This window comes from Bombus huntii, chromosome 17 (genome assembly GCF_024542735.1).
Source record: "Bombus huntii isolate Logan2020A chromosome 17, iyBomHunt1.1, whole genome shotgun sequence".
NCBI lineage: Eukaryota > Metazoa > Arthropoda > Insecta > Hymenoptera > Apidae > Bombus > Bombus huntii.
In genome coordinates, this window is record NC_066254.1 from 1243359 (window position 1) to 1258429 (window position 15071).

General features: G+C 38.1%; 1 protein-coding gene and 1 long non-coding RNA gene across 3 annotated transcripts; one reads left to right on the top strand and one right to left on the bottom strand.

Annotated features, from left to right (window-relative positions):
- Positions 1–270: 270 nt before the first annotated feature.
- LOC126875015 (uncharacterized) lies at positions 271–2868 on the bottom strand. Its single transcript, XM_050637637.1, has 3 exons — positions 2697–2868; positions 2551–2622; positions 271–2472 (listed from the first exon to the last, which is right to left on the bottom strand). The coding sequence occupies exons 2-3, from the start codon at positions 2596–2598 to the stop codon at positions 2059–2061; spliced, it is 462 nt and encodes a 153-aa protein (XP_050493594.1). The 5' UTR covers positions 2599–2622; positions 2697–2868; the 3' UTR covers positions 271–2058.
- Positions 2869–7258: 4390 nt separating this feature from the next.
- Positions 7259–9904, top strand: LOC126875019 (uncharacterized). Of its 2 annotated transcripts, XR_007693179.1 has the most exons (3): positions 7276–9026; positions 9101–9172; positions 9251–9904. It is a non-coding gene; the product is annotated as an uncharacterized LOC126875019 (long non-coding RNA). The 2 variants fall into 2 exon arrangements; XR_007693178.1 differs by having other exon boundaries at positions 7259–9172.
- The last annotated feature ends 5167 nt before the right edge of the window (positions 9905–15071 follow it).

The following is a 15071-nucleotide window of genomic DNA, read 5'->3' on the forward strand; positions in this document are numbered from 1 at the left end:
AGTGTCACGTCCCGCGCTCCGCACGCGTCGTAACGAGAACAAGAAAACTATTCTATACAAAACGCGCGAATAAAGATTTGAATACACAAACGAACACACGGCGCTACGAATCTAAAGGAAGGATTAACAAAGCGAGGGCGACTAATAAATCCAATCGGTATAAAATAAAATAAATAAAACCAGCTAACGGATTGAACGAGTTACGAACCAAACAAATAAATCAGGAAATAAGAATAACTACAAAAGGGGAAATAATTGAAACGCCAGAAATACAAGTATATATAAATATATTTTAATCAATCAACTTGGAGAGTTACATACAAGTATAAACATATATGCTAGGCATGTAATAAATTAGTAAATATTAGAGTTAGCGCTTATAATACTATGCAATAAATACAATATTATCAATTTATGAAATATAAGTATATACAAAGTTAAAAACTAATAGTCTAACGAATACATAAAACATACAATATTGTATTATTAAAGAAATAAAAGTTACATTGTCAGAAACATATATATATGTGTGCGCATTCTATTAAACAGATACATATTTGAAACTAGCCTACGTTCCGGTAAAGAATTATAAAATAAGAACTACATTACGAAACATGCATGTCTATATATAAATATATAAATTATATTCTAAACTAAACTACTATTAATGTATGATCTTTCTACATTATTGATTCAAATCGATAATCTAAGATACATACTTAAAACTAGCCTACGTTCCGGTAAAGAGTTATAAAATAAGAACTACGCTACGAAACATGCATGTCTCTATACAAACATATAAAAATCTATATTCTAAACTACTACTAATCTATGTGCATTCTACAATCTAAAATACATACTTAAAACTAGCCTACATGCCGGTAAAGCATTATAAAATAAGAACTACATTATGAAACATGCATGTCTCTATATAAACATATAAATAATCTATTTTCTAAACTAAAACTACTATTAATAATCTACAAAAGAAATAGAACACACAACGCAACACTTGGGACTAAGCGACAATGTCGATAGCCCAAACGCTCAAAATAATTAACACCGCAACGACCTGAGTAATTGCATACAGAAATTCTATCATCAAACACAAATATGTAAACACACACTAAACGCACAATAATCTAGAAACAAAACCTTCAATACTATGTTGTCACAATACAAGATATATATGTATATATGAAATCAAATGATTGACACATAACCTCAAATACACAACACTATATCACTAAAGAATCTGAATGAAAATCACTTTGCTAGAAATATATACATATATACGTGTGCGTGTGCGTGTTCTATCTTATTAAAAGAAATTAATATAAAATAAATAATTAACATTTCATTTCGTATGAACATTACATGGGCAAGAGAAATGTGCATATAAATACGTATATATATATATATATATATATATATATATGTATGTGTGAGTGCATATGTTTTATATTATCGAATACCCTATAAAGTGGACTAATCAAAACAATAAATAACGCAATCGAGGAATTGCAAAGCATTGGCCATACTGAAGTGACACACGACATAAACATATATATATGTACGTATATTCACACGAGTTATACTATTGTCACTTTAAAACAATATTAATAAGTGAATGTTCTGATTGCGGTAGAATAAGGAAAAACGAGCGACAGACAAAAATTACTTCAATATCAAACAAAACTAAAGACCCGTCACTAAAAACTTTACTGATGACATTTATGAGCGGCCATGTTGGATTTACACGCATCATGGCGACAGGAATATTAGGGATTAATGGAAGTCAGGCGCGAGAAACAAATCATGAAAACACATTGTTAACACTTTTCTTTAATAAATTTTATGCGCAACTACAAATGTAAAAATATATATATATATAATTAATTAAAAAGGGGGGCAATATAACATTAAAAAAAAAAAAATAGATAATCTAACACTATCACATTTAAAATATATATATATATATTGAACACAAAACAAAATATATCAAAAAATTAATAATAATAAGGAACATCAAACAGCGAACCAACGAAATTGAAGCAGCTACACTAAATCAAAATCGAAGCAAGGAGCTCCGGGATAAAGTTCGCTGAACTCACGCATACACCAATAGCCCACAACAGGGGAAATTCCCTTTCTCCCAGAAGCATGGTGACGATGATGTGCCTCCAAAACCTCTTCGGGAATTTCATTAGCAAAACGAACTTTCACGCAACGATCGGTATCAACGATTTCAACCAGAGGGGGTTCCCTCTCCAATACGACGGTCTCTGCATCGAAGAAATTCTCGTCGAAAGTAACCAAATCGTCAAAGCCCAATTTCGACACGGTCTCGGCATCAATGTTGAATAGTTCCTCCAACCACTCTGATACTCGTGGTTTATCACAGGGCCGCATGCGTTTGATGGATCCTCCCGAGTCGCCCATGGGTTCTTCGGAATCCCTCTTTCGCTTGGGCTGAGAACAACACGGTATATTCTAAATAAAACGAAACAGAACGAATCAAGCAGACTAAAAACAAGACTAAATACGTACCAGGGAAGTCTGGAAAGGAACCTCTGATGGAAATGCCTCCGCAAACATTGTCCGAACGTCGATCACCGAAGCCTAGGGGAACAACAAAAAAGGGAAAAAACATTAAGATCACAAAACAACCATAATATGCGAATATCCAAACTTACGAAAAATAACTCAACGAAGGAGGTCCTTGTTGTGGGAGAGCAGCGGAGTTGCGCGTGTTGCCCGAGCAAACATTGAAATGATAATGATGCTGCAGCCACCAGCCCTTCCACGCGCCGAAGAAACACCGGTAATTCCCACGGTACAGCACGTGGAAGTTTCTCGCGGAACGGACTAGATTAGCGTGGAATGCTTCAAATCTCCTAGACGCTAGCTCAGCAGAAACACCGGACTGATAGAAACTAAGTCGAAATACGGAATTTACATTTTGTCACGTACGATTCCAAGAAGCCCAAACTGCAACATCCCGATTCCCACGGAAGCGTACCCCCAGCGGACCACCACCCCGTGGGGGATGGCATTATAAATAAGCGTAGCAACATAGCGCAGCGTTCATTAGTTTGTTCATAATTCTTGCGATCGTTTGTTATTACGGCTCATTATTCTTTGCGTTCGTTATTGCGCTCATCACTGCGTTTAGAAATTTTGTATTGTATTTTGCGTTTCGGGGTCTTTAGTTTTTTCGGTAAAGAAAAGAGAGTCGCGACTAAGTAAAAGAAAATTTTATCTTTGAAGTCCTCATTTCATCGTTTAGACACAAACGCGCATTGTAATTGCGGTATTAATCCAGTTAGTAAATTGCTCAGTCTGTATTAAAATAGATAAATAAAGTAAGAGTTGATAATAAACTACATTCGAGTTCAAATAATAAACCCAACAAAAACTTCGACGACCACCGGAGCGGCTGAGGTAATGGCACCAGACAGCACCTACTCCTCAAGGTAAGAAAATTAATTTTGAAAATTTCCTTCTTCTCTGATAATCTCGTTGTCCTCGAGAACTGAATTAGAACTTCCTATCATTGATCTCGTTTTATTTTCGTGAACGGTTTTGAAGATAGAATCATTGTTTAAACTGTAAACAAAGGAGTTGTCCGCTGTGTCGGCTTGTGCGAACGGTGTTTTCAGCTACTGAAACATCCGCTGATCTTCGCATTCCTCCTCCCACTGTTGGTAAAATATTACCCGTCTTTGAGCAAGGCTTGCGAAATCACACAAGTCCCGCACAGAAAGGACTATTAAATACATCGTCGGAATCGATCGAAAATTAAGAACAATACCGGCATTGCTATTAACCGATATTCTTGCCATCATTGCATGCGACTGTAAGAGAGAAATAACAGAACAATTTCCCTTCGAAAATTTAACCAAGAGATCGTTCGCTGCGTTGGCTTGTGCAAACGGTGTTTTCGATTATCGAAAACAGCCATCGATCTTCGCATTCCTCCTCCCACTGTTGGTAAAATATTACCCGTCTTTGGGCAAGGCTTGCGAAATCACACGAGTTCCACGCAGAGAGGATCGTTAGAATCATCCTCGATTATTAAACTCAAAAGGCAAGAAAATCGTGGTAACAGAATCCATCGTAGTAAATGAATTGAGTTTCGGTTCTAACGGCAAACTACTACAGCGAAATTAAAAAAGAAGAAGAAGTCAAACGTAAAAATAAATTTATATAAAACAACGAAAAATCTTACGTTCCTATCCAATCCAGCAACGCTAAAATATAAATATCCAGCTAATAAAATATATATACAATAACCTAAGCAATTCTACGTCGAAATAAAAATCCGTTCAACGAGGAAAAATATCCATTGTACCCAGCTTTAATCCTCTCCCGTGCTAGTATCCCTGCGCATAGCAGGTTAGCCGAAAAGTGAAATTCATTTACCAGTTGCATTAAGCGTCAGTTAACGCTACCCATTAAACGTAAAAGAAAATAATAAAAAAAAATATATATATAAAATATTTTGAAATAGTCCTTAGACTATTTCTGGTGGCAGCAACTACCGTATTAATTAGACATCTAAATCAGTATTAAATACACAGAAATATCATTTCAATTTATTTCCCTTCAGATTAAATTCAAACTCAAACTATAAAAAAAAAAAAATTTTCAGTAAAATTTAAACTTAAGATTTGATCGATTTAAACAAATAGATACGTAACACGAGCTATCTTGCTTGTTTCGACGCTCAAACGATAGTGCATTGCATTTGCACTGTAAAACGAAGTGAAATGAGCGCTTAAACGTCGAAATACCTCCAACGGGAAGGAAATGACAGCCAATTTTTGTCAAAATCGACGAAATCTTCGCGATTTGCGAGATATTTTGATTGTTTCGACGCTTAAACGGTAGTGCATTGAGTTTGCACTGTAAAACGGAGTTCAACGAGCGCTTAAACGTCGAAATACCTCCAACGGGAAGGAAATGACAGTCAATTTTCGTCAAAATCGACGAAATCTTCGCGATTTGCGAGCCAATTTGCGTGTTTAAACGCTTAAACGGTAGTGCATTGAATTTGCACTGTAAAACGGAGTGAAATGAGCGCTTATACGTCGAAATACCTCCAACGGGAAGGAAATGACAGGCAATTTTCGTCAAAATCGACGAAATCTTCGCGATTTGCGAGCTATTTTGATTGTTTCGATGCTTAAACGGTGGTGCATTGCATTTGCACTATAAAATGGAGTTCAACGAGAGCTTAAACGTCAAAATATCTCTAACGGGAAGGAAATGACAGTCAATTTTCGTCAAAATCGACGAAATCTTCGCGATTTGCGAGCTGTTTTGATTGTTTCGATGCTTAAACGGTAGTGCATTGCATTTGCACTGTAAAATGGAGTTCAACGAGCGCTTAAACGTCGAAATATCTCCAACGGGAAGGAAATGACTGTCAATTTTCGTCAAAATCGACGGAATCGTAGCGATTTACGAGCTATTTTGATTGTTCCGACGCTTAAACGGTAGTGCATTGCATTTGCACTGTAAAATGGAGTTCAACGAGCGCTTAAACGTCGAAAAATCTCCAACGGGAAGGAAATGACGGCTATTTTTCGTCAAAATCGACAAGATCATCGCGATTTGCGAGCTATTTTGCTTGTTTCGACGCTTAAACGGTAGTGCATTACATTTGCAGTGTAAAACGGAGTGAAATGAGCGCTTAAACGTCGAAATACCTCCAACGGGAAGGAAATGACAGCCAATTTTCGTCAAAATCGACGAAATCTTCGCGATTTGCGAGCCAATTTGCTTGTTTCAACGCTTAAACGGTAGTGCATTGCATTTGCACTGTAAAATGGAGTTCAACGAGTGCTTAAACGTCGAAAAATCTCCAACGGGAAGGAAATGACAGTTAATTTTCGTCGAAATCGACGGAATCTTAGCGATTTGCGAGCTATTTTGATTGTTTCGACGCTTAAACGGTAGTGCATTGAATTTGCACTGTAAAGCGGAGTGAAATGAGCGCTTAAACTTCGAAATATCTCCAACGGGAAGGAAATCAAGGCTATTTTTCGTCAAAATCGACGAAATCTTCGCGATTTGCGAGCTATTTTGCTTGTTTCAACGCTTAAACGGTAGTGCATTGAATTTGCACTGTAAAACGGAGTTCAACGAGCGCTTAAACGTCGAAATACCTCCAACGGGAAGGAAATGACAGCCAATTTTCGTCAAAATCGACGAAATCTTCGCGATTTGCGAGCTATTTTGATTGTTTCAACGCTTAAACGGTAGTGCATTGAATTTGCACTGTAAAACGGAGTTCAACGAGCGCTTAAACGTCGAAATACCTCCAACGGGAAGGAAATGACAGTCAATTTTCGTCAAAATCTACGAAATCTTCGCGATTTGCGAGATATTTTGATTATTTCGACGCTTATGTCACAGACGAAATTCGAGCAACTGTATATAACAAACCGAAATTCCGAACGCCTTATCGCGTGTGACCGTCCGGTCAGCACCCGTTCTCAGCCGCCTGAGTGGCATTCGATCACTCCAGCCATTCTCCGAATTTTACACTAAGTATAAACAAAACCTTCTCCCACTCCAACGAATGGAAGAATATAAATGCTCCCTTCAAAATCATCCAGTCAGTCTAATAAAAAAATTCTTAACTAATCCAAGTATCGGAAGTGTATCATCGCGAACCGAAAAAATTGTATAAATTGAGTAAAAAAATAAAAAGAACTTAATCTCCTTTTCGGAAATTAACAAGTTCCTTATTTTACCTTAATTTTACACGACACTTAAATGGTTGTGCATTGCATTAGCACTGTGAAATGGAGTTCAACGAGTGCTTAAACGTCGAAATATCTCCAACGGGAAGGAAATGACGGCTATTTTTCGTCAAAATCTACGAAATCTTCGCGATTTGCGAGATATTTTGATTGTTTCGACGCTTAAACGTTGTGCATTGCATTAGCACTGTGAAATGGAGTTCAACGAGTGCTTAAACGTCGAAATATCTCCAACGGGAAGGAAATGACGGCTATTGTTACGTATCAATTTGTTTGTTTAAATCGATCAAATCTAAGGTTGAATTTTACTGAAAAAAATTTTTTTTTTTTTTTTTATAGTTGAGTTTGAGTTTTGAATTTAATCGGAAAGGAATTAAATTAAAATGATATTATTGTGTATTTAATTCCGATTTAGGTTATTAATTAATACGGTATTTGCTGCCACCAGAAATAGTCCAAAGACTATTTCAAAAATATTTTATATATATATTTTTTTTTATTATTTTCTTTTGCGTTTAATGGGTAGCGTTAACTGACGCTTGATGCAACTGGTAAACGAATTTCACTTTTCGGCTAACCTGCTATGCGCAGGGATACTAGCACGGGAGAGGATTAAAGCTGGGTACAATGAATATTTTTCCTCGTTGAACGGATTTTTATTTCGACGTAGAATTGCTTAGGTTATTGTATATATATTTTATTAGCTGGATATTTATATTTTAGCGTTGCTGGATTGGATAGGAACGTAAGATTTTTCGTTGTTTTATATAAATTTATTTTTACGTTTGACTTCTTCTTCTTTTTTAATTTCGCTGTAGTAGTTTGCCGTTAGAACCGAAACTCAATTCATTTACTACGATGGATTCTGTTACCACGATTTTCTTGCCTTTTGAGTTTAATAATCGAGGATGATTCTAACGATCCTCTCTGCGTGGAACTCGTGTGATTTCGCAAGCCTTGCCCAAAGACGGGTAATATTTTACCAACAGTGGGAGGAGGAAGGCGAAGATCGATGGGTGTTTTCGATAATCGAGAACACCGTTTGCACAAGCCAACGCAGCGAACGATCTTTTGGTTAATTTCCCGAAGGGGGGATTGTTTTGTTATATCTTTCTTATAATCGCATGCAAGAATGGCAAGAATATCGGTTAATAGCAATACCGGTATCGTTCTTGATTTTCAATTGACCCCGACGATATATTTATTAGTCCTTTCTGAGCGGGACTTGTGTGATTTCGCAAGCCTTGCCCAAAGATGGGTAATATTTTACCAACAATGGGAGGAGGAATGCGAAGATCAGTGGGTGTTTCAGTAGCTGAAAACACCGTTCGCACAAACCGACACAACGGACAACTCCTTTGTTTAAAATTTAAGCAATGTTTCTATCTTAAAAACCGTAAATGAAATCGATGATAGGAGGTTTTGATTCAATTCTCGAGGACAACGAGATTGCCAGAGAAGAAGAAAGTTTTTTAAATTTAATTTGCTTACCTTGAGGAAAAGGTGCTATCGGGTGCCATCACTCCAGCTGTCCCGGTGATCGTCGAAGGTTGTTGGGTTTATTATTTAATCTCGAATATAGTTTTCTATCAACCTTTACTTTATTAAACTATTTCGATACAAATTGAGTGACTTGCTAACTGAATTGATATCGTAATGAAGACTTAAAATTTTACTTTATTTAATCGCGACTCTCTTTTCTTTATCGAAAAACTAAAGACCCCGAAACGCAAAATACTTATACAAATTTCTAGACGCAAAGAATAATGAGCCGTAGTAACAAACGATCGCAAACTAATGAACGAATAATGAACTGAAGAACGAAAAAAGAATTAAAGAACGAATAATGCACGAATAAAGAACGCCGCGCTATGTTGCATCGCTTATTTATAATGCCATCCCCCACGGGGTGGTAGTCCGCTGGGGGTACGCTTCCGTGGGAATCGGGATGTTGCAGTTTGGGCTTCTTGGAATCGTACGTGACAAAATGTAAATTCCATATTTCGACTTAGTTTTTTATCAGTCCTGTGTTTCCGCTGAGCTAGCGTCTAGGAGATTTGAAGCATTCCACGCTGATCTAGTCCTTTCCGCGAGAAACTTCCACGTGCTGTACCGTGGGAATTACCGGTGTTTCTTCGGCGCGTGGAAGGGCTGGTGGCTGCAGCATCATTATCATTTTAAAGTTTGCTCGGGCAACACGCGCAACTCCGCTGCTCTCCCATAACAAAGACCTCCTCCTTCGAATTGTTTTGCGTAAGTTTGGATGTTTGCATATTAAGATTGTTTTGTGATTTTGATTGTTTTTCCCTTTTTTGCTATTTCCTTAGGCTTCGGTGATCGACGTTCGAACCATGTTTGCTGAGTCGTTTCTATCAGAGGTTCCTTTCCAGACTTCCCTGGTACGTATTTAGTCTTATTTTTAGTTCGTTTGGTTCGTCCTGTTTCGTTTTATTTAAAATATACCGTGTTGTTTCCAGCCCAAGCGAAAGAGGGATTCCGAAGAGCCCATGGGCGACTCGGGGGAACCCATCAAGCGCATGCGGCCTTGTGATGGACCACGAGTGTCGGGGAGTTTGGAGGAACTGTTTTACATTGGTGCCGAGGCTGTGTCGAAATTGGGTTTTGACGATTTGGTTACTTTCGACGAGAATTTCTTTGATGCGGAGACCGTCATATTGGAGAGGGAACCCCCTCTGGTTGAAATCGTCGATACCGAGCGTTGCGTGAAAGTTCGTTTTGCGAATGAAATTCCCGAAGAGGTTTTGGAGGCGCATCTTCGTCACCATGCTTCTGGGAGAAAGGGAATTTCCCCTGTTGTGCGCTATTGGTGTATGTGTGAGTTCAGCGAACTTTATCCCGGAGCTCCTTGCTTCGATTTTGATTTATTGTAGCTGCCTCAATTTTGTTGGTTCGCTGTTTTGATGTTCCTTATTATTATTAATTTTGTGTTCAATATGTGTATATATATATATATATATATATATTTTAGTCTGATAGTGTTAGGTTATCTATTTTACATTTGTTAATTTTTTAATTTTTATATTTCCCCCCTTTTATTTAAATATATATATATATTTTTTTATATTTGTAGTTGCCCATAAAATTTATTAAAGAAAAGTGTTAACAATGTGTTTTCATGATTTGTTTCTCGCGCCTGACTTCCATTAATCCCTAATATTCCTGTCGTGTAAATCCAACATGGCCGCTCATAAATGTCATCAGTAAAGTTTTTAGTGACGGGTCTTTAGTTTTGTTTGATATCGAAGTAATTTTCGTCTGTCGCTCGTTTTTCCTTATTCTACCGCAATTAGAACATTTATTTATTAATATTATTAAATAGTATAACTCGTGTGAATATACGTATATATATGTCGGAGATGAAATGAAAACCGGAGCCTTCCCTATGCAATTTTGAGGAAGCCTTTTAATGCTTTAGCCTAGATTTTATCATAACTGTAATTAAGTAATTGTCATCTGTAATTGTTTGACATTTGTGAAAAGCGAAAGTGGGTTCGAGGTGACAACTGGTCGCTGAACGTAGCCACGGTCACGGGATAAACGTTTGCTTGATGAAGACAGAAATTGCCTAGTATCGGCGTTTGGATCTTTCTCGATGTTTCCAAAGAGTATACAACAAACTTTTGACAGATATTGCCTAACAACAACGATTGGAACCTTCTCGATGTTTCCAGCGAGAATATAACAAACAAATGCAGTCGTATAACGAAAAAGATTTTAATCAGATATTCATTCGTGTGATTGCCTTGGAAAGTGATACATCGAGTAATTTACCGAGTGATTCAGCAAACGTATTTTTGTGTTATAAAATTGTTTAAAGTTTTCCCGTTGACCGTGGATTCGTTTGAACCCCGGATCATTGTTTAAAGCGTAAATTAAATTCAATATTTGTAAATTTATCAATCGTTAATTTTCATTATTCGTTAAATTAGTAATTCGTAAGATATATTATTCGTTCCTTTTATTGTTCGATAAAACTTATTATTCTTTAATCTAATTACTAATTTAATTTATCATTTGTTAATCAATCATATCATTAACAAAATTCATTATTTATAATATTTTGTAAAACCTTGTTTATTCGTGTAAATATATTCTCTGTTTTGTAAAACAATGGCTAATTCAAATGAAGAAACATTACGTGATTCAAATCCTAATGACAACCCGACATCAGAAGTGGGATAAAGCCCAAGTGTCACTTTGGAACAACTCATGAAAATCATGAACCAGATGACTCAGCCTAGGGAGCAAAAGTCGAGTATGGAACCTAAGGATGTAATGTTACCACGTTTTGATCCTGAAGGCACGGGCGCTGATCCATCCGCGTGGTGCTCATATACAGATGTGATTTTGAAAGACTATCCGATGCAAGATAGTGTGTTACTTTCTGTTTTAAATCGTGCCCTAAAGAGATCTGCTGCACATTGACTTTCACAAATAGTGCGCGGTGGAAAGCTTTCCTGGCCAACGTTTAAGGAACAATTCCTTTCGCGTTTTGGTGGCAGAGAGACAGCCGCCTCGGCATTAATAAGGGTGTCCAGAGAACGACCGTCGGAGACCGAAACTCTAGGAGCTTATGGTAGTCGCCTCCGTTCCATGTTGCAGATGAAGATGCAAGATTTAACGATGCCCGAAGTATTCAATGCCTTTACTCTTTATATGCTAAACTCACAAGATCAACGCTTTCATCGATTAACGCTCGCAAATAATATCAAGACGGAGGAACAATTTTATGATGAAATGAGAGCTCATCCTTACAACGATCTGCCGGCAACTTTGTTAGGAAACACATCGGAGGAACCTGAAGTTAAACGACGCAAGTTATCGCATTACCGGGTGAAGTGTCATTATTGTGGTACTCTTGGACACAAAATAACGGAGTGTCGCAAGAGGATGCGTAGTGAACAGCGGAAGGATACAAAGGATACAAAGGATACACTACACCAGGAAAGAAACCGTCCAGCTTCATCGTCCAAGGTGGTTTGCTTCAAGTGTCATGCGGAGGGCCATATCGCACCTGATTGTCCACAACTGCAGAACAGAAAATCCGGCTTCAAGAATGAACGTCGAGTCGACTCCTGTGTGGTAGAGCCTCCAGCTGGTAAATTAAGTCATCTGGGTGAGTCGTACCCATTTTATTTCGATTCCGGAGCCGAATGCTCATTAATCAAAGAATCCGTAGCTTTGAAATTTTCTGGCAAACGAACGACTGATGTAGTAATAATGCGAGGCATAGGGAATACTTGTGTTAACAGTACATCTCAGATTTTATCCACTGTATGTATTAACGGTTTTACATTGGAGATAACTTTTCATGCCCTTGCTGATAATTACTTAAAATACGATATCATGATTGGTCGTGAAATTTTGAGCCAAGGTTTTGACGTGAATGTTACACGAAACAGTGTCGATATTTGTAAGACAAAAATAGTTAACGCTTGTAGCAGAGTCGTGGAAGATGTGATCAACATTAATGAGGTCGACACTGATGTAGTTGGTAACGATAAAGATCGATTGATTTCTGTTCTCGAGAAATACAAAGAGTCATTTATTACGGGTTTTCCGCGGAATCGTGTAAATACGGGTCAATTAGAAATTCGTTTAATTGATCCCAACGTTACCGTGCAACGAAGTCCTTATAGACTCAGTGAGGAGGAGCGGGGAATAGTTCGAGAGAGGATAGGTGAACTGATCCGAGCAAAAATCATAAGACCGAGTAATTCACCATTCGCAAGCCCTATATTACTTGTTAAAAAAAAGAACGGTTCAGATAGATTATGTGTAGATTACCGAGCTTTAAATAAAAACACCGTCGCGGATCGGTACCCTCTTCCTCTCATAGCTGACCAGATCGCGAGACTGAGAAGGGCGAAATACTTTATAAGCCTGGATATGGCCAGCGGGTTTCATCAAATTCCTATTCACCCGAATTCGACTGAATATACCGCGTTCGTTACTCCCGATGGTCAATATGAATACATGACGATGCCGTTTGGATTGAAGAATGCACCGTCTGTTTTTCAGAGGGCCATTTTCAATGCCTTAGGTGATCTTGCTTATTCATATGTTGTCGTTTATTTGGATGATGTTTTAATTATTGCCGATACGATAGATCAGGCGTTAGAAAGATTAAACACCGTCCTAGATACCCTTGTAAACGCCGGATTCTCTTTTAACTTTTCTAAATGTTCTTTCTTGAAGACGTCAGTACTTTATCTGGGTTATGTGATTCATAACAGAGAAGTCAGACCAAACCCAGGTAAAGTACAAGCCTTGAACTCTTTGCCCGCACCAACGACTGTTACACAGCTCCGGCAATTCATTGGTTTAGCTTCTTACTTTCGAAAATTTGTTCCTAAATTCTCACAGGTAATGAAATCTTTGTATGCTCTCACTTCCGGTAGCAAGAACATAAATTGGACGGATAAACATGAAAAAATTAGGCAAAAAGTAATTTCTATTCTGATCAATGAGCCGGTGCTAATGATTTTTGACCCCAAATATCCAATAGAACTACATACGGATGCTAGTTCCGAAGGATTTGGGGCTATCTTAATGCATAGGGTCGAAGGTAAAAATAGAGTAGTTGAGTATTATAGCAAGCGGACTAGCCCTGCGGAATCTAGATATCATTCTTATGAGTTAGAAACGCTGGCAGTGGTAAACGCCATCAAGCATTTTCGTCACTATCTGCACGGTCGGGAATTTCTTGTTGTCACTGATTGTAATTCTCTGAAGGCATCCAGTGACAAGGTACATTTAAATGACAGGGTTTACAGATGGTGGGCTTACCTGCAAACTTTTACCTTTGACATTATGTATCGGGAAGGCAAACGAATGGCTCATGTAGATTTCTTTTCGAGAAACCCCGTAGATCTGGATCATCGTACGATCAACAAAATTGTAGAGAAAGAAATCAATCTATCTGAAATCTCCGATGATTGGTTGTTAGCAGAACAACGTCGCGACCCACAAATCTCTGAGATCGTCCGTAAGCTGCAAAATGAAGAGCTCGCGGAAGATATTGCGAATACGTATGAATTACGGTCCGGTACACTCCATCGTAAAATACAGAGAAAAGAAAGAACTCTTTGCTTGCCCATTGTCCCAAGGGGTTTCAGGTGGTCCGTCATTAATCATGTGCATCAGTCCATTATGCACTTAGGTTGGGATAAAACGCTTGAGAAACTATACGAGTATTACTGGTTTGAGGGAATGGCGAAATATGTTCGCAAATTTGTTGAGAACTGTCATGCTTGTCGAGTTTCGAAGGCTAGTTCAGGTAAAGTTCAAGCTGAACTACATCCCATACCTAAGATCAGCATACCCTGGCATACGGTACACATGGATATAACGGGTAAATTAAGTGGTAAGAGTGACTCGAAGGAGTATATCATTGTTTTGGTTGATGCTTTCACAAAATTTGTATATCTGCATCATACTCGTAAATTAGATTCCTTTAATACCATTATAGCACTTAAGTCCGCTATATTTTTATTCGGCAATCCCTGCCGGGTAATAGCAGATCAAGGAAGGTGTTTTACGGGTAAAGATTTCCAAAATTTCTGCCAGAATAGACATATTAGACTTCACTTAATAGCAACCGGTTCGAGTAGGGCCAACGGTCAGGTAGAGCGTGTTATGAGTACGCTGAAAAATATGTTAACGACGGTGGAAACGACTGGGCGATCTTGGCAAGACGCGATTGGGGAGATACAATTAGCTTTGAATTGCACTACCAATCGTGTAACCAAATCAAGTCCTCTGGAATTATTAATTGGGAAGGCAGCTAGGCCCTATGGTTTATTGTTGCCTGATAATATTGAGGAAAAGGAAGTAGACATCTTCAATGTAAGGCAACAAGCGATACGGAACATAGAGACTTGCGCCAGTTATGATAAAGACAGGTTTGACAAAACGAAAGCGAAGATAGTTAAGTTTAATCTCGGTGACTTTGTGTTACGTAAGAACGAGGAGAGAAACCAAACAAAGCTAGATCCGAAATTCAAGGGTCCATTCGTGATAACGGAAGTTTTAGAGGGGGATAGATATACTTTAAAAACTCTAGATGGCAAACGGTCATATAAGGATAGACACGACAAGTTGAGAAAGATGCCAGATGGTTGTATTCCTGCTGAGTTGGATGTCTGCGGTGATGACAGCGACGGTGATAATAACGATGCGAGCACATTGATCTCTGGGAATCATTAACGCCGCATTGTGGTCATAGTAATATACCCAGTGTAGTGTATGCGCCTTTTATAATTCTCCCAGTGTAGT

Excerpts from the sequence above, each read along its gene's own strand:
- LOC126875015 (XM_050637637.1), bottom strand. The coding sequence starts at position 2,598 with ATGTTTGCGGAGGCATTTCCATCAGAGGTTCCTTTCCAGACTTCCCTG. Across the intron at positions 2,473-2,550 it reads TTCCTTTCCAGACTTCCCTG|CCCAAGCGAAAGAGGGATTC; the intron begins GTACGTATTTAG and ends TGTTGTTCTCAG.